The sequence below is a fragment of the Panulirus ornatus genome, chromosome 12 (genome assembly GCF_036320965.1).
Source record: "Panulirus ornatus isolate Po-2019 chromosome 12, ASM3632096v1, whole genome shotgun sequence".
Lineage (NCBI taxonomy): Eukaryota > Metazoa > Arthropoda > Malacostraca > Decapoda > Palinuridae > Panulirus > Panulirus ornatus.
In genome coordinates, this window is record NC_092235.1 from 69,794,166 (window position 1) to 69,814,553 (window position 20,388).

General features: G+C 39.9%; 1 protein-coding gene across 2 annotated transcripts in view; it reads right to left on the reverse strand.

Annotated features, from left to right (window-relative positions):
• Nucleotides 1-8,025: 8,025 nt before the first annotated feature.
• Nucleotides 8,026-20,388, reverse strand: part of LOC139752218 (uncharacterized protein C3orf38 homolog) — a 30,900-nt gene continuing 18,537 nt past the window's right edge. For both annotated transcript variants that reach the window (XM_071668229.1, XM_071668227.1), the window contains exon 4: nt 8,026-19,457. In XM_071668229.1, coding sequence (XP_071524330.1) covers nt 18,651-19,457 — 807 coding nt within the window. In that variant the 3' untranslated portion in view covers nt 8,026-18,650. The remainder of the gene's footprint in view (nt 19,458-20,388) is intronic.

The following is a 20,388-nucleotide window of genomic DNA, read 5'->3' on the forward strand; positions in this document are numbered from 1 at the left end:
TTGCGCTACCTCGCTAACGAGGGAGACAGCGACAAAGCATAAATAAATATATAAAAAAATAAAGTTTGTTGAGTATTCCTGGGAAATTATATGGAAGGGTATTGATTGAGAGGGTAAAGGCATGTACAGAGGATCAGATTGGGGAAGAGCATTGTGGTTTCAGAAGTGGTAGAGGATGTGTGGGTCAAGTGTTTGCTTTGAAGAATATAAGCGAGAAATACTTAGAAAAGCAGATGGATTTGTATGTAGCATTTATGGATCTGGAGAAGACACATGATAGAGTTGATAGAGATGCTTTGTGGAAAGTGTTAAGAGTATATGATGTGGGAGGTAAGTTGCTATAAGCAGTGAAAAGTTTTTATCAAGGATGTAAGACGTGTACGAGTAGGAAGAGAGGAAAGTGATTGGTTCTCAGTGAATGTCAGTTTGTGGCAGGGGTGTGTGATGTCTCCATGGCTGTTTGATTTGTTTATGGATGGCGTTGTTAGGGAGGTGAATGCGACAGTTTTGGAAAGAGGGGGCAATAATGCAGTCTGTTGTGAATGAGAGGGCTTGGAAAGTGAGTCGGTTGTTGTTTGCTGATGATACAGCACTGGTGGCTGATTTGTGTGAGAAACTGAAGAAGTTGGTGACTGAGTTTGGTAAAGTGTGTCAAAGAAGAAAGTTGAGAGTAAATGTGAATAAGAGCAAGGTTATTAGGTACAGTAGGGTTGAGGGACAAATCAATTGGGAGGTAAGTTTGAATGGAGAAAAACTGGAGGAAGTGTTTTAGATATCTGGGAGTGGATTTGGCAGCGGATGGAGCCATGGAAGTGGAAGTGAATCATAGGGTGAGGGAGGGGGCAAAAGTTCTGGGAGCGTTGAAGAATGTGTGGAAGTCAAGAACATTATTTCAGAAAGCAAAAATGGATATGTTTGAAGGAATAGTGGTTCCAACAATGTTATATGGTTGCGAGGCGTGGGCTATAGATAGAGTTGTGCGGAGGAGGGTGGATGTGCTGGAAATGAGATGTTTGAGGACAATATGTGGTGTGAGGTGGTTTGATTGAGTAAGTAATAATAGGGTAAGAGGGATGTGTGGTAATAAAAAGAGTGTGGTTGAGAGAGCAGAAGAGGGTGTTTTGAAATGGTTTAGTCACATGGAGAGAATGAGTGAGGAAAGATTGACCAAGAGGATATATGTGTCAGAGGTGGAGGGAACGAGGAGAAGTGGGAGACCAAATTAGAGGTGGAAAGATGGAGTGAAAAAGATTTTGAGTGATCGGGGCCTGAACATGCACGAGGGTGAAAGGCATGCAAGGAATAGAGTGAATTGGAATGATGTGGTATACTGGGGTTGATGTGCTGTCGATGGATTGAACCAGGACATGTGAAGCGGCTGGGGTAAACCATGGAAAGGTCTGTGTGTGTGTGTGTGTGTGTGTGTGTGTGTGTGTGGGGGGGGGGGGTATTTCATGTGTGGTGGGGTGGCGATGGGAATGAATAAAGGCAGACATACACAGACATATACATATATACACATGTACATATTCATATATGCTGCCTTCATCCATCCCCCCGCAACCCCGCCACATATGAAATGACACCCCCCCTCCCCCTGCATGCACACAAGGTAGCGCTAGGAAAAAACAACAAAGGCCACATTCGTTCTCACTCACTCTCTAGCTATCATGTGTAATGCACCAAATGCACAGCTCCCTTTCCACATCCTGGCCCAACAAAACTTTCCATGGTTTACCCCAGATGCTTCACACACCCTGGTTCAATCCACTGACAGCACAACGACCCTGGTATACCACATCATTCCAATTCACGCTATTCCTTGCACGCCTTTCACCCTCCTGTATGTTCAGGCCCCAATCGCTCAAAATCTTTTTCACTCCATCTTTCCACCTCCAATTTGGTCTCCCACTTGTCCTTGTTCCCTCCACCTCTGACACATAACACATTACATCCTCTCTGTCACTCTTTCCTCACTCATTCTCTCCATGTGACCAAACCATTTCAATACACCCTCTTCTGCTCTCTCAACTACACTCTTTTTATTACCACACGTCTCTCTTACCCTTTCATTACTTACTCGATCAAATCACCAACCTCACACCACATATTGTCCTCAAACATCTCATTCCCTACACATCCTCCCTCCTCCGCACAACCCTATTTATAGGCCATGCCTCACACCCATATAATGATGTTGGAACCACTATTTCAAACATACCCATTTTTGCTCTTGGAGATAATGTTCTCACCTTCCACACATTCTTCAACACTCCAAAACCTCACCCCCTCCCCCACCCTGTGACTCACTTCCACTTCCATGGTTCCATCCACTGCTAAATCCACTCCCAGATATCTAAAACACTTCACTTCCTCCAGTTTTTCTCCATTCAAACTTACCTCCCAATTAACTTGTCCCTCAATCCTACTGAACCTAATAACCTTGCTCATTTTCACACTCTCAACTTTCTTCTTTAACACACTTTACCAAACTCAGTCACCAACTTCTTCAGTTTCTCACACAAATCAGCCACCAGCACTGTATCATCAGTGAACAACTGACTCACTTCCCAAGCCCTCTCATCCACAACAAACTGCATACTTGCCCCTCTCTCCAAAACTCTTGCATTCATCTCCCTAACAACCCTATCCATAAACAATCTGAACAACCATGGAGACATCATGCACCCCTGCCACAACCCGATATTCACTGGGAACCAATCACTTTCCTCTCTTTCTACTCATACACATGCCTTACATCCCTGATAAAACCTTTTCACTGTTTCTAGCAACTTACCTCCCACACCATATACTCAATACCTTTCACAAAGCATCTCTATCATATGCCTTCTCCAGATCCGTAAAGGCTACATACAAATCCATCTGTTTTTCTGAGTATTTCTCAAGTAAATTCTTCAAAGCAAACACCTGATCCATACATCCTCTACCACTTCTGAAACCACACTGCTCTTCCCCAATTTGATGCTCTGTACATGCCTTTACCCTCTCAATCAATACCCTCCCATTTAATTTCCAAGGAATACTCAACAAACTTATACCTCAAAATACTCACTCCATCTCCTTCTCAGTTCACCACTACCTGTTATTACCTCCCCATTAGCCCCCTTCACCGGTGTTCTGATTTATTCTCGTCTTCACTTTATTTACCCACCTCCCACCTTTCTCATGCCACAGGCATCTTTTGCAGAAGCCATCACTGCTTCCTTAAATACATCCCATTCCTCCCCCACTTCACTTATGTCATTTGCTCTCACCTTTTTCCAATCTGCACTCAATCTCTCCTGGTACTTCCTCACTCAAGTCTCCTTTCCAAGCTCACTTACTCTCACCACTCTCTTCATCCCAACATTCTCTCTTCTTTTCTGAAAACCTCTACAAATCTTTATCTTTGACTCCACAAGATAATGATCAGACATTCCTCCAGTTGCCCCTCTTAGCACATTAACGTTCAAAAGTCTCTCTTTCTCACACCTATCAATTAAGACGTAATCCAATAACACTCTCTGGCAATCTCTCCTTCTTACATATGTATACTTATGTTTTTTTTTTTTTTTTTTTTTTTTTTTTATACTTTGTCGCTGTCTCCCGCGTTTGCGAGGTAGCGCAAGGAAACAGACGAAAGAAATGGCCCAACCCCCCCCCCCCCCATACACATGTACATACACACGTCCACACACGCAAATATACATACCTACACAGCTTTCCATGGTTTACCCCAGACGCTTCACATGCCTTGCTTCAATCCACTGACAGCACGTCAACCCCTGTATACCACATGACTCCAATTCACTCTATTTCTTGCCCTCCTTTCACCCTCCTGCATGTTCAGGCCCCGATCACACAAAATCTTTTTCACTCCATCTTTCCACCTCCAATTTGGTCTCCCTCTTCTCCTCGTTCCCTCCACCTCCGACACATATATCCTCTTGGTCAATCTCTCCTCACTCATTCTCTCCATGTGCCCAAACCATTTCAAAACACCCTCTTCTGCTCTCTCAACCACGCTCTTTTTATTTCCACACATCTCTCTTACCCTTACGTTACTTACTCGATCAAACCACCTCACACCACACATTGTCCTCAAACATCTCATTTCCAGCACATCCATCCTCCTGCGCACATCTCTATCCATAGCCCACGCCTCGCAACCATACAACATTGTTGGAACCACTATTCCCTCAAACATACCCATTTTTGCTTTCCGAGATAATGTTCTCGACTTCCACACATTTTTCAAGGCTCCCAAAATTTTCGCCCCCTCCCCCACCCTATGATCCACTTCCGCTTCCATGGTTCCATCCGCTGACAGATCCACTCCCAGATATCTAAAACACTTCACTTCCTCCAGTTTTTCTCCATTCAAACTCACCTCCCAATTGACTTGACCCTCACCCCTACTGTACCTAATAACCTTGCTCTTATTCACATTTACTCTCAACTTTCTTCTTCCACACACTTTACCAAACTCAGTCACCAGCTTCTGCAGTTTCTCACATGAATCAGCCACCAGCGCTGTATCATCAGCGAACAACAACTGACTCACTTCCCAAGCTCTCTCATCCCCAACAGACTTCATACTTGCCCCTCTTTCCAAAACTCTTGCATTTACCTCCCTTACAACCCCATCCATAAACAAATTAAACAACCATGGAGACATCACACACCCCTGCCGCAAACCTACATTCACTGAGAACCAATCACTTTCCTCTCTTCCTACACGTACACATGCCTTACATCCTCGATAAAAACTTTTCACTGCTTCTAACAACTTGCCTCCCACACCATATATTCTTAATACCTTCCACAGAGCATCTCTATCAACTCTATCATATGCCTTCTCCAGATCCATAAATGCTACATACAAATCCATTTGCTTTTCTAAGTATTTCTCACATACATTCTTCAAAGCAAACACCTGATCCACACATCCTCTACCACTTCTGAAACCGCACTGCTCTTCCCCAATCTGATGCTCTGTACATGCCTTCACCCTCTCAATCAATACCCTCCCATATAATTTACCAGGAATACTCAACAAACTTATACCTCTGTAATTTGAGCACTCACTCTTATCCCCTTTGCCTTTGTACAATGGCACTATGCACGCATTCCGCCAATCCTCAGGCACCTCACCATGAGTCATACATACATTAAATAACCTTACCAACCAGTCAACAATACAGTCACCCCCTTTCTTAATAAATTCCACTGCAATACCATCCAAACCTGCTGCCTTGCCGGCTTTCATCTTCCGCAAAGCTTTTACTACCTCTTCTCTGTTTACCAAATCATTTTCCCTAACCCTCTCACTTTGCACACCACCTCGACCAAAACACCCTATATCTGCCACTCTGTCATCAGACACATTCAACAAACCTTCAAAATACTCATTCCATCTCCTTCTCACATCACCGCTACTTATTATCACCTCCCCATTTACGCCCTTCACTGAAGTTCCCATTTGCTCCCTTGTCTTACGCACCCTATTTACCTCCTTCCAGAACATCTTTTTATTCTCCCTAAAATATACTTATGTATATATCTCTTTTTAAACCAGGTATTCCCAATCACCAGTCTTTTTTCAACACAAATCTACAAGCTCTTCACCATTTCCATTTACAACATTGAACACCCCATGTACACCAATTCTACCCTCAACTGCTACATTATACTCACTACAACCCAGTTTCCTGCATCAAAGCTGCTAACACACTCACTCAGCTGCTCCCAAAACACTTGCCTCTCATGATCTTTCTTCTCATGACCAGGTCCATAGGCATCAATAATCACCAATCTCTCTCCATCCTTTTTCAGTTTCACCCATATCAATATAAAGTTTACCTTCTTACACTCTATCACATACTCCCACATATGTTGATATGTATATGTATTTATATGGGGATTTATGTATATATATATATATATGTTGATGTGTATATGTGCGTTTATGTACATATATGTGTATATGAGTAGATGGGCCGTTCTTTGCCTGTTTCCTGTACAACCTTGCTGATGCGGGAAACACACATGTATACATACATGCACATACACAGACATATACATATGTACATATTCATACTTGTTGCCTTCATCAATTCTTAGCGCCACTTCGCCTCAAAGGAAACAGCATCGCCACCCACTGCATCAGCGAGGTAGTGCCAGGAAAACACAAAAAAATGGGCCACATTTGCTCACATTCAGTCTTTAGCTGTCATGTGTAATGCACCGAAACCACTGCTCCCTATCCACATCCAGGCCCCACAGACCTTTCCATGGTTTACCCCCAAACATTTCACATACCCTGGTACAGTCCACTGACAGCACGTCGACCTCAGTATACCACATCGTTCCAGCTGACTCTATTCCTTGCATGCCTCTCACCTTCCTGCATGTTCAGGCCCCAATCACTCAAAATATTTTTCACTCCATCCTTCCAAACTATAACGTAAAATTTTCCACAAGCTCCATCCTTTTACTCTCACCAATTGATCAGTTAACATTTCAAGCCATCGCCTTCAATTGTTCATCCCTCATCAATCGCTTGGTGGGCTTCACTGCCACTTCACAGCCTTTAGTACCTCATCCTTGACAGGCCTCTGGTAGAGAGCAACTCCAGCACATAGGTTCCCAGAGACAAACATATACAGACTAATAACAACATTAGTTCCAAACAACTATATTTTAACAAACACTAGTTATTAGAAAACTGATAATGAATTGGCATATACAGTAGAATAGAGTATACAAGAACAAATTACTACATTTCTAAAACACTAAGAATATATACATATATTTTGCACTGTTATGAGTACACACACACTACTCCAGACTGAGTTTATAGATATCAAGTTCATTACAATAATTAGGGTACTTTTCTAGGACACATCCTAGTTTCACAAATTCTCTCATTCAAAACCAACCTCTTTAGATCTGTCATGAACAGTCAGTTTCCCTCCTGTCACATCACTTAAGATTCTTGTCTTAAAAGTCTTTCTTGCACGACAACTCGTGGATCCTTTCGATAAATTTCCTTTCTTTGATTTCTCAACCAAGTTCACAAGTGCTTCCCAAATTGCCCATTTTCCATTGGCCCTTCTGTAATATTTTGCAAATCCAAAGAAGGCTCATAGCTACTTCTCTGTGCTAGGTGCTGGAGCCTTTTCAATATCATTACACTTATGGAGTGGTTGCATCTGATCCTGAATAACCTTATGTCCAAAAAATTCCACTCTCACAGCCAGAAGTATACTTACTCGGTGAAGTTGTAAGAGCTGCCTAGCATAGTCTACGCATCAGCTCCTCTAAGGATTCGAAATGCTCCTCCCAGCATTCATGGTATCTTCTGTCACAACTGAAGATTAGAAGGCAAAATGATCCAAATTCCAGTTCTAACACACACAAAACACATCTTGCTTTGGTGGTTGTCGTATTGTGTCCTAACACTCATCATGTGCTCATCAAAGGAAAAGAAATTAAAGGGATACAATCAACTTTAAATTCCTTAATAATGAATATAATGTCACCATTATAATGAACTAGTTTTTCAAAATAAAGAGAAACATCACAATGAAAGGCAATAGTAAGAAGCTGGGGAGAAAAAAGGGATAAGGAAGGACATGATAATATATTTCTTCAACAAAGTTGATAGCTTGATTAAGAAATGTATTGTTAGTAAATACTGCTTACATTAGGAACCTCATAAACCTGCTTGAGGGTACTTTAAAAGGATAAGAAAGTCTCGCAAGCATAAAGCTTCCTCCTTATACAAAAATATGTATATAATCGTATACACACTATCATACACTCATACAAGCATACACACATAGTTAAAAGCTTAACTAGTGTAGCAAATAAACTTGGTACTTTTACAAATATGGGCATATACACAAAAATACCAAATATAAAATATTTATTGTCTGAAGGAGTGTGACATGAAACCCCCAACCAATAATATTTAAGAAATAGTTACACAGCAACATTATTATTTTTAGAAGTGTACAGTAGCTCTCTCTCTCTCTCTCTCTCTCTCTCTCTCTCTCTCTCTCTCTATATATATATATATATATATATTCTTTCTTTTTCTTTCACACTATTCACCATTTCCCGCATTAGCGAAGGTAGCGTCAAGAACAGAGGACTGGAGCTTTGAGGGAATATCCTCACCTGGCCCCCTTCTCTGTTCCTTCTTTTGGAAAATTAAAATAAAAAAGCAAGAGGGGAGGATTTTCAACCCCCCGCTCCCTATATATATATATATATATATATATATATATATATACATACAGTTCCTGATTCCACCTTGTCGAGGTGGGAAACAGCACACAGTTACAAAAAATATATATGAAATGTATATTTGGTCATTACCCTCATACTATAGTCAAACTGATCTCTCTTCCAGAAAACAAACAATGTAAAAGTGACAATGATAGCAAAGACCACTAGCCCTTCACATGATGAATGAATAGCAGCTGTATGTTTCATTTAAGCATCTCCCACTGTAGAAATCTTAAAAGAAATTAAACTTGCTAATCACAAGACAGCTGTAAATATGAAGAGACAAACATTAGATTTCTTACTGTTGGAGTCTGTGCATGCAATCCACAAATGAAGGCAAATTAAGCTTTTATGCTAAGACAACAAATTTAATGGACAGCTTATGGCCTTCCATACAATACTGAATTATTACCCAGATGCATCCCTCTGGAGGAAAGCATTTTTCAATAATCAAAGAAAAAGGCAAAGTATATCAATGGGATGAGTGGAAAGAGGCAAGGTAGCAGATATAAATTACCTTCAATGAAAGTCAAATCTAATGAAGTTAGGTAAGCCAAAAGGGATGGAATTGTACTAAGCTTCTTCAGAGGATCAATAATGTAAAATGCTAAAGGAAAAGTAAGACAACAACACAGAAGGAAGGTAATGTGCTAAACGACAATGACGGATGCAATGACCTGGCTACAATATAGAGGCTAACATAGGGGAAAGAATGCAGTATCTACAGAAGCATAAGCTTAATTAATACCACAGAAGGAAAAGTGTACCATATGCATGTTGATGCAAAGAATGATTTTAACATATTCTTGGAATGGCTCTGGCTCTAAGGTGTGAGTGTGATCTTTCCTGGACTCTTGGATGAGGAAATCTTGGGAAAGAAGAATGCATATGTATCATTTACTTGTCTACATATAGTTTCTGATTGTTATATGAGAAGGACTGCTTAAGAAAGTACAATGCAGAGTATTTGTTACTAAATGCAGTGCAAGACCTCTGAATACATGAAGATAACACTGTTTGAAGGAATAGTGGTTCCAACAATGTTGTATGGTTGCGAGGCGTGGGCTATGGATAGAGTTGTGCGCAGGAGGATGGATGTGCTGGAAATGAGATGTTTGAGGACAATGTGTGGTGTGAGGTGGTTTGATCGAGTGAGTAACGTAAGGGTAAGAGAGATGTGTGGAAATAAAAAGAGCGTGGTTGAGAGAGCAGAAGAGGGTGTTTTGAAGTGGTTTGGGCACATGGAGAGAATGAGTGAGGAAAGATTGACCAAGAGGATATATGTGTCAGAGGTGGAGGGAACGAGGAGAAGAGGGAGACCAAATTGGAGGTGGAAAGATGGAGTGAAAAAGATTTTGTGTGATCGGGGCCTGAACATGCAGGAGGGTGAAAGGAGGGCAAGGAATAGAGTGAATTGGAGCGATGTGGTATACCGGGGTTGACGTGCTGTCAGTGGATTGAATCAAGGCATGTGAAGCGTCTGGGGTAAACCATGGAAAGCTGTGTAGGTATGTATATGTGCGTGTGTGGACGTATGTATATACATATGTATGGGGGGGGGGGTTGGGCCATTTCTTTCGTCTGTTTCCTTGCGCTACCTCGCAAACGCGGGAGACAGCGACAAAGTATAATAAAAAAAAAAAAAATAACACTATAACAAATTTTTACTTTTTTGTTACTGGGCAATGTGTTATATTCTAATTATGTCTAAAAAGTATATAAAATGGCTATTATTCCTTTGAAACTTTGCTTTTGTGACAACGACAGTGATATTTTGAAATTTACTTATTTTTCAGAACATTCAAGATAGATTCAGTGAAGAGTTGATGATATAGAACTTTCTATAAATTTCCAGAAATATATATAGTAGTCAGAGGGGGAGGAAGACATTGTAGATTCAGATTTCAATTTCAGAGTTGCAACTGAGGATAGAAACCCATACTACCCAAATCAAAAAGACTTCAATGACTTTATCAGAGATCTTGATCTCACAAAGTCCAATGCTGAGCTTTTGACATCTGGCTCAAGTAGTGGAACTTGTTGATGAAAGTGTGCAAATCGCAGATCAGGGGAAGCATCCCCTAGCTTTTCCCAGCTTCACCCATCAAGATGGACTCTGCTTCTGTCACAATGTAACCAGTCTGTTTGAGGCAATCGGAATCACCTGTATCTCGAATGAGTGGCACCTCTTTATTGACAGTTCATCCAGGAGCCTCAAAGCTGTGTTGCTCCAAAACGGGAACAAGTTCCCGTCTCTTCCCCTGGCTGACTCATTGCACCTCAAAAAAGAATACAAGTGTCAAAACCTAGCTAGATGCCTTGAAGTAGGAAGGGTACAGCTGGGAGGTCATTGGAGACTTCAGAATGGTTGCATTCTTGATGAGTCTCCATGTGGTTTTACCAAGTTTCCTTCTATCTTTGCCTTTGGGACAGCAGGGACACTGTGGCACACTGCCACAGGTGGGACTAGCCACAGCAGACTAAATTCTCTGTGGGGATGGACAACATCAAGTGGAAGCCACTGGAGGACCCTGGAAGGTGTTGATACCACCACTGCACATAGAATTAGGCCTTATGAAACAATTTGTCACAGCTCTAGATAAGGAGTCTGCAGCCTTCTAGTACCTTTAAGACTTCTTCCCTAAGCTGTCTGAGGCAAAGGTCAAAGCCGGTGTCTTCGTCGGACCACAGATGAAGAAGATCCTGGAGTGCAAGGAATTCCCCAAGAAGATTACTAGGAGGAAAAAGCAGCTTGGTACAGCTTTGTCACTGTGGTTTGGGGCCTCCAGGGCAATCACAGGCTGAAAACTATGTGGAGCTGGTTGAGACTATGCTGAAGAAGTATGGCAAAATGGGCAGCAGGATGTCCCTCAAAGTCCATATTCTCGATGCTCATCTTGATAAATTCAAAGAGAACAGGGAAGCATATTTGGAGGAACAAGGCGAGTGCTTTCACCAGGATATACTGGACTTTGAATGCCACTACCAAGGAACATATGATGAAAACATAAGAGATTATATTTGGGGTCTGATTCGTGAACATCATTTACAGTACAATTGTAATCTCGAAAAACTACTCAACTTCTAAATCTCGTGATCACTTTTGCTTAACATTAGTGTAAAATACATGTTAATTCTTATTCATATGTTGTTTTTCTGACTTTCTGTGAATCAAAATGTGCAAATTTGCCCATTGCCCAATTGGAAATAAGTAAATTTCAAAATTACAAAAACAAAGTTTTTTATCTTAAGCAATTAGGAAATAACACTTACTACTCAGGAACAAAAAATGTTACAGTGATAATCACTGTAGTTGGTAAATGATATGACCCCAGTGATGCCTCTACAATTTAACCCTTAAACACCAGCCAACAACAATGGCTGTTTTTAACTTTCCCCACCTCTGTAAAATATCCAGATGGCTTACAACATGAGTAGGCTATGGAGGTCTCTTCCACTACTAATAAGGTATGGGAAAAATTCTGCTTTCAGTACCCTTAGAACAACCATTATAAGTATATGAATGACAAGTTATCGTGAAAAACACTTATGTATCAGTCAGAAAATGAGCAATATGAAATTACAGGTGACTTGAATCATTCTAATGGAATTACAAGATAAGTGGAGTCACTGGGCTCATGCTTATGAAGAAATAATCTAACAACTTCACCTTATTTTCTCTATGTAATCCAGGGGTAATGGAGGACTTTGGTAGCACATGATACATGAAGAGCTACAATATTTCCAAAGAAAATACACCATCATCTTCCCAATAAATGCTAGCTACTTTATCTCACACTCACATGTAGTGAATGGCATAACATATTAACTATTCACCAATATTGCTGTACCTGTGTATGAAATAAGATTAGTTTTAGTAAAAACAAATCTTTCAATATCCATCACACACCTGGGAGCTAATCTCCCTCACACTGTATTCCAGTACAAAACGTGCAATGTTTCTAAATATATATCTAATGTTGTTTATCACTGTGCATCAAAAAGAGGTTTTACTGGACTCTAATTACACAAGGTTACACTGCATGGTAAAAGTCACCTTTGGGAAGGTTGGATTATTGGGAATACAGACTCGTTAAAAAACTTCTCACCCCAAATGATTCTGCATTCCCTTATTATGGCAAATGAATAACCTTGGGCTGCAGAAGCCTCTAGAAAGGTACTTGGAAACATCAGGACTCTTTCAAAGAAACTAGTCCCATAGTAATTATAGATAGATACCAAATAAAAGTACAAGAGAAGAAAAAGTCCAGTGCCTCTACACCCAACTGTCTAATGATGTTCTCACTAGCCCCTTTCTCATAATGAACTGTAATCTTCACTCGTGATTCCAGTTCAAAGGTGGTGTCTGTGTTCATTCCAACACCAACATGTGTACCAGTTGCATGCCTCGAGGATCTCAAGTCCCCAAATTATGATGTTATCTAACTCAAAGTGTCTCCCAAATATCATGCTTTTTCTTTGTTTTGCCTACTGCTCTCCTAACTCTACATATTCTAAATCTTTCTTTGACTATATAAACCCCTGCAAGCTGAGATCCTCTACCTAGGGGATTTTAATGTTCAACATAGGGAAGAGTTGAATTCCTCCAATACATTCTCCATTTTCAATGATCTACAGCAAATTATCACCCATCTCACCCATATTCCTGATTGCCTTGACCACCCTCCTAATATTCTGGATCTGTCTTTCACCTCTAATCCCTCATGTTGTACTTAAACAATCTTGCCCCTAAATAGTTCATCTGGTCCTACTCATAAATTTATCTATTCTAATGGCACCTCCTCCCCCTCCAGCAGCCCCTTCTAAATGTAAATATTGGCACCTCAACAAAGCTGACCAAAATCATTCAAGAAAATTCTTCTGTGACATTCCTTGGGTAAATTGCTGTCTCTTAAATAGTAATGCTTGTCTCTGCTAAATGCATAGCAGAGGTTATTGTCACAGGACTGGAAGCATTTAACCCAAATTCCTTCAAGATGACCTCTTCTTCCAATCCTTGGATCAACCATTCCAGTTCTCTGGCCACTCAGACAAGGGATCAGGTATACTGAGCTTGGAAAAACTCTCCTTCCTCTGACTCCCATTCAGCAGTTTCACTGCCCGTAATCATTGCAAGTGCATTATCTATGAGGCAAAGCATTCCTTTATTCAGATAAAGTGCAAAATCCTCTCCTCTTCATTTACTGATAGGTATTTCAGATCTTTAGCTCAAAGCATCACTAAAAACTGTCACTCCACCTTTCCTTCACTTTTCTGTTCAGATGGTACTATAACTGTCTCTCTGGTAGAGAGAGCAACTCTCTTTGGTTCTTGTTTCTTCTCTAACTCTACCTTGGATGACTCTAATATTTCTTAACACCCTGGTGCCCCTCTTACTAATCCCATGCCCCTCCCTGTAATCTCATTACGAACTGTTTGAAAAGTGCTTCTCTCTCTAGACACAAGCAAGGCTTGTGGTCCAGATGACATCTATTCCTGTGTAATGAAAGAGTGCGCCTCTGGGATTGCTACTGTGCTTGCTCATCTCTTCTGTTTCTGTTTAAAAACCAGAACCTTTTATTCTTCTTGGAAGCATGTATTGCCACATCCCATACCTAAGAAGGGTAGCCATTCTAACCCCTCAAACTGTCATCCTGTTGCTTTTAAATCTACCATTTCCAGTCCTAGAATCCTTCCTCAGCTCCATATCCTCATAAATCTTGAATCTCACAGTCTTCTATCTGACAGCAAGTATGGCTTCTGTTAGGTGAAATCCACTGGTGATATTCTTTCCTATCTCACTAATGTTTTGTCATCATTCCTGAAAGATTTTGGGGAGATAGAATTTGTAAACCATTTTGAGGACTACCACTTAAACAATTCTCAGCATGGGTTTCAACAAAATTGCTTGTCTGAAAAATCTGCTCGAAATCTTTTATGATATAATCAACATGCATGATGAAAGTAAGGTAGTTGATTTTATCTATCTAGACTATCAAAAGTTTTCAAAAAAGATCTGCATCAAAAATTACTTGCATAAATTAATTCACATGGCATTGATGAGGTTGTACTTTAGTGAATAGGAAATTGGCCATGTACAAAGACGAGTGACTAATGGTCAAGCCTCAGAATGGTTAGACCTAACAAGTGGAGTGCCACAAGGATCAGTTTTGGAGCATGCTCTCTTTCTCATATATAAATGACATTGATAATGGGCTGCATTGCAAGATATCAAAATTCGCTGATGATATCAAGTTAGGAAATAAATCTACAAATGAAATGGAATGTCTACAGCTTCAAACTGACAGAGACAAACTAATGAACTGGCCTAACAAGTGGCAAATGAACTTTAATGTTTATAGGTGCAAAGGTTTACATACTGGTAATAAAATGAAAAGGAAAGCTACAGTATGAAATCTGTTGAACTGCAAAAGGTAAATGAAGAAAAATACTTGGAGGTAATGATCTCTTGTGGCCAAAAACCAAGTAAGTAGTGCATAGAAGCAGTGAAAAGAGTGAAAATTCTTTGTTTCAAAGGTAGAGCCTTTGAAACTAAGTCTAGGGAAACCATCCTAACTCTTTACAATTCTTTGGTTCATCCACATCTTAAATATTGTGTTCAGTTTTAGTCAACTTGCCTTAAAAAAAACAATACACAGAATGGAAAGAGTACAGCACTGAGCTGCCAAAACAATTCCCAGACTGAGAAACAAATCCTATGAGATGAGATTAAACAACTTGAACCTATTCAAATTAGAAGAGAGAAGGTTAAGAGGTGATCTTATACAAATATTCAAAATTATCAAAAGTTTAGATAATCTTGCTCTATGAAGTTACCTAAGACTTGATTTATCTGATTTTACTTAAAGTAATGGATACAAACTTGTTGGTAAATGATTTACTTCAAATGAGGCAAAGTACCTTTTCTTTAACTGGACTGTTAACATATGTAATGATTTGCTAAGCAGAGTGGTTGATAGCAGTACTATACATATACATTTAAGAATACATTGGATAAATGCTTCGCTTCAATTCCATGATTTTCATTATTTGCACCATAGTCAAAATGACAATTTGTAAGATGTTCTCTTTGAATTATCTGTATGCCTTCTAACTTTTACCACACTAATGTGAGTTTATGATATCTTCCACCATCACAAACAATCTTGAAAGGACCCAGTGGTCTGTTGCTGTTTGGATTCCTTTGTAAGGTTCTGTCCTCTCTGCACTTTTTCTTCTTTTTTAATCAACAATTTCCTTTCTTCAAATAACCAAATACACTTATGATTCAACACTACAATCCTCCACATCCTTCAATTCTGCTCCTTGTTTTAACACAACTTCTTCAATAAACTAAGACTTGGACAGGATACCTTAGGGGTAGATGCAATCTGGTTAAGTTTAATGCCTCATGCCACAATGTTGCTTCACTTTTCCTCTTCTGTAGGTATTACTTTGGTTTTTGCTCCCAAGAGCTGGCTGCTTGTGTGCCCCCACCACTAGTTGCACTATTGCATCATGCAAACCTTAGCAAGCTGCTGCGTCACATGATTACTGTGTGGCTGTTGTCAACTCTAGGGTGGGCTCTTCTGATAAATGTCTCTTTCCCTAAACCTTGAAGATTTAGAACTCTCTATCCTTTAATATCTTTCCCAATAACTATGAACTGACTTTTTAAAATGCAAGCTTTTCACTTCCTCCAAAATTCATAAATGCTTTCCCTTGTCTCTCCTTTTTCCCTTCTATTAACCTCTCCAAATTTGAATTAAGGCTTGGCCTTGATGTGGACTTTTGTCTATGACTGGAGCTTCCAACATAAAGAAAAAAATCCTCCTCTCTTATCAAGATCTACCAAATGCATCATTCACACCCCTTCTGAGTGCTCACTTAGTATTTGAATAGGCCAACACAAAGGTAATAACATGGCTCTGTGTATTTTCTGATAATTTCTAGGCTATGCCCAATGTTTATGGCAGCTAGAAAGATGTAAGCAAATGAGGTTATTCTTCACCTGTTCCTGGTTCTGTCTAATATGGAAACCTGAACAAATATAAAAAATTACATAATGTGACTAAGTTCTTATAGACGGCTATTAAGAAAAGGAATAGATTAGAATTTATAGAGGGAACTGATTATTATTGTTATTGTATACAAAAGAAAATCTGACAAGAGTTCAAAAAACTGGTGGAGCAAATGAAATGGGTTTTCTAGGAAGTGATGTTCAATAAATGAGAAGACTTTGGAATGATGAATTCATGAGGAGGTCCAAAACTATTAAGAGGATATTTGAAAATATAAGTTATGCTGGAGAGATGTTGTATGGGCATACACTAAAAATGGTTGTAGAGATACTGAAAGGCTGTACCTAAGTACAGTGAGGGGACAGAAGTAGAAAGCCTTACAATAAGGTGAGATTAAAAAAAGGGAGCATGTGTGAGGACATTTCAGATAAAGACTCTGTTAAGCTATGTAAAAATCATGGTTTCAGTAAATTCTGTGAGCCCCTCTGCTGTATACCAAGGTCATATACGATATTGATATTGATTCGCCTGTTTGCTAATTCTCACTAACATCCCATCAAAATATGTTTGGTATATACCCTGAATTCTGAGTAATCTAAATGATGCACAGTAACCAAAAACATACCAGTATAGTATATTGAAAGTTGCATCAATATACCATTTTCACTTATATTTCTATTCTACTTTTATATTAGCTTCAGCATCTCTAACAACTTTTTTTTCCTCTTCATACATGCATTTCATCTTTTATCAAGTTAACAATCAAGTAAAAAAAACGGGGGAGGATCAATGGGGTAGAGAAATAGGGGACATCATGAGCTCACACATGAACTTCTAACTTCCACATTCAACAGTGACAGACCTATATCAACAGCCTTCACTCCTCCAATGATTGAACTTCACAATGATTGATGAATACAGGTGTGGAATTTTCATAAAACTATGAAAAAAAAGGACAACTCAAAAAAATAACTATCATTATTCTGTTTCTCCTTTTAGAAATTGAAATAAAAGTAGGGGAGGGTTTCCAGCCCCCACACCCCCTAGTCGCCTTCTACAACATGTGGAGAATATGTGGGAAGTATTCTAACTCCCCTATCCCCAGGGATGAAGAAAAGCAAGTATGAATACGTACATGTGTGTGGGTGAAAGAAGAAAGCTGAGTAAATATGAATAAGAGCAAGGTCATTAGGTTCAGTGGGGTTGAGGGACAAATTAATTGGGAGGTAAGTTTAAATGGAGAAAAACTGGAGGAAAAGAAGTGTTTTAGATATCTAGGAGTGGCTTTAGCAGCAAATGGAACAATGGAAGCAGAAGTGAGTCACAGAGTGGGGAAGGGGGCGAAGGTTCTGGGAGCATTGAAGAATGTGTGGAAGGCGAGAGCAGAAGAGGGTGTATTGAAATGGGTTGGTCCAATGAAGAGAATGAGTGAGAAAAGATTAACAAAGAGGATATATGTGTCAGAGGTAGAGGGAACGAGGAAAAGTGGGAGACCAAATTGGAGGTGGAAGGATGGAGTGAAAAAGATTTTGAATGATCAGGGCCTGAACATGCAGGAGGGTGAAAGGCGTACAAGGAATGAAGTGAATTGGAACGATGTGGTATATGGGGTCGACATGCTGTCAGTGGATTGAACCAAGAAATGTGAAGCATCTGGGGTAAACCATGGAAAGTTTTGTGGGGTCTGGATGTGGAAAGGGAGCTGTGGTTTCAGTGCATTACACATGACAGCTAGAGACTGAGTGTGAACGAATGTGGCCTTTGTTGTCTTTTCCTAGCACTACCTCGAATGCACGCGGGGGGAGGGGGTGCTGCTTCATGTGTGGCAGGATGCAGACGGGAATGGATGAAGACAGCAAGTATGGATATGTACATGTGTGTATATATATGTATATATCTGTGTATGTATATGTACGTATACACTGAAATGTGTAGGTATGTATATGTGCATGTGTGGGTGTTTATGTATATACATGTGTATGTGGGTGGGTTGGGTCATTCTTTCGTCTGTTTCCTTGTGCTACCTCACAAACGCGGGAGACGGCAATTAAGTACAATAAAAAATATAAAAAAAAAACATACACATGTACATAGTCATATCTGCTGACCTTTATCCATTCCCAGCACCACCCCACCTAACAGGAAACTATCACCACCAATGCAGAAAGTTTCAGATTCCTCAATCATTATTTACAGCAAGCAGTCTGAGTTCTAAGTTCTAAGAAAAATATGAATAACTTTTTGTAAAGGATATGATAGCAAAAAAGAGAGAAATCTATCACAGCCATTACTTTTGCATAAAAATTCAAGAGTAAAATTACTATCTTAAATTGTTTATGCTTCTATCTTGAACACCTGACACTTGGGGAGACTTGGGGGAGCACACTGGACACTGCACTGTTTTAAGTTTATCTTGATGTACATTATCTTCCATGCTCGGTCAACTGGACTGTACACAAGGCCAAATTCTTGTTCAAATATTCCTACAAACGAATTGTCATGATGCAAAGTTCCACAACAAAGAATTGTTACTATTCCTTGACTTGACTTGTGAGCCTGGGTTCCATTTTCCAAATTTGGACTGAAGAGAAGTCCAAACTCAATAAAAGTATCTCTTAAAAGTACAAAAGTGTTTTCCCCACCGCGGGCATGTCTCTCAACACTTGTCTGACCAATAAGGTAAACATCTGTAAAGCTGTTTGAATAAAAGATTTCTTCTCGGAAAGTATCACCTAGCAAGTGGGCACCCTGTGGCTGTAATCGATTCACCATGACATAATACCACTCACAAAAATCTCTTGTAAATTCATCACTTTTCATGACAGTCATTGTTGATTGAGGTAACTTTTCATTAAAAGGTGCAGTTAAGTTAGTTTTCATCTTGATACTTACTTCGTGATTGACTCTACCATTTCTTCCTTCTACCTGTACAACATCATTCATTGTGATACCTATAGCAAAGCTAGTATGGTTCTTAACTCTACTTGAGATCAAGTTATTGCTGTGTATGCTGGCAGCTCCATCTCTACCACCAGAAAGTTTGCCTCGTCTACCACTGGGACATGTTGCTTCAGGTTCTGATGATGCTTTCCGTTTAATGGCTGAATTTTCAGGCACCCGCATCTTGTCTCGCTGCTTCATCTGGGGGAAAATTATCAAAATGTGTATAATCCACAACAGAAGATCAATGCCCCAACAGATTTATTCCTAAAGATATGAAGAACGTATCTTAATTATCAACATCTTGTGTGTGTGCATGCAAATGCCAGAATAGGTAACCTTTTCAGCTCATACACTACGGAAAAGAGTCCTACAAATATACAAGATATGTGCTGATGTTTGCCGTCCCATTTTAAATATCCTTGAGTAGCCTGGAGTATATATGGATAACAAATATCCCCAGCAGTAATAATTCACCTTAAAACATAATTTCATAGCTGTCATTCACTCTACAAACCCCATGGCAGGAGGATGTTTATTGCAGTGAACTTCTGGCAGCCATTAGAGAGATACCCATGCCTCCTACAGCCACAAATAAAAACTTGTTGCACTATGGAAAGAGGTAGGTTGCCATATCACGTGATCCAATTCACTCCATCCCATACACACACACACACACACTGCATGATCAGGCCCTGATCACTCAAAATCTTTTTCCTTCCATTCCCAGTTTGGTCTCCCCTTTATCCTTGTCCCATTAACTTCTGACACAAGTATATCCTTTTTGTCAACCTCTCCTCAATCATTCCCTTCATATCTCCAAACCATTTCAGCACAAGCCCTTCAGTTCTCTCAACCCCCCACCCTTCTCAATACCACACCTTTCTCATTCCCTTTTCTTACTCAACCAAACCCACTCATACCACATACTGCCCTCAAATATTTCTTTTCCAACACATCCACCCTCCTTCACCCATTCTTATCTATAGCTAATGCCTTACATCCATACAACATCACTAGGACTACTACACTTTCAAACATACCCATTTTCACCCTCCTAAGTAATGATCTCTCTTCCCAGACATTCCTCAATACTCCCAAAACTTTCATTCCTTCACCCTCCCTATAACTC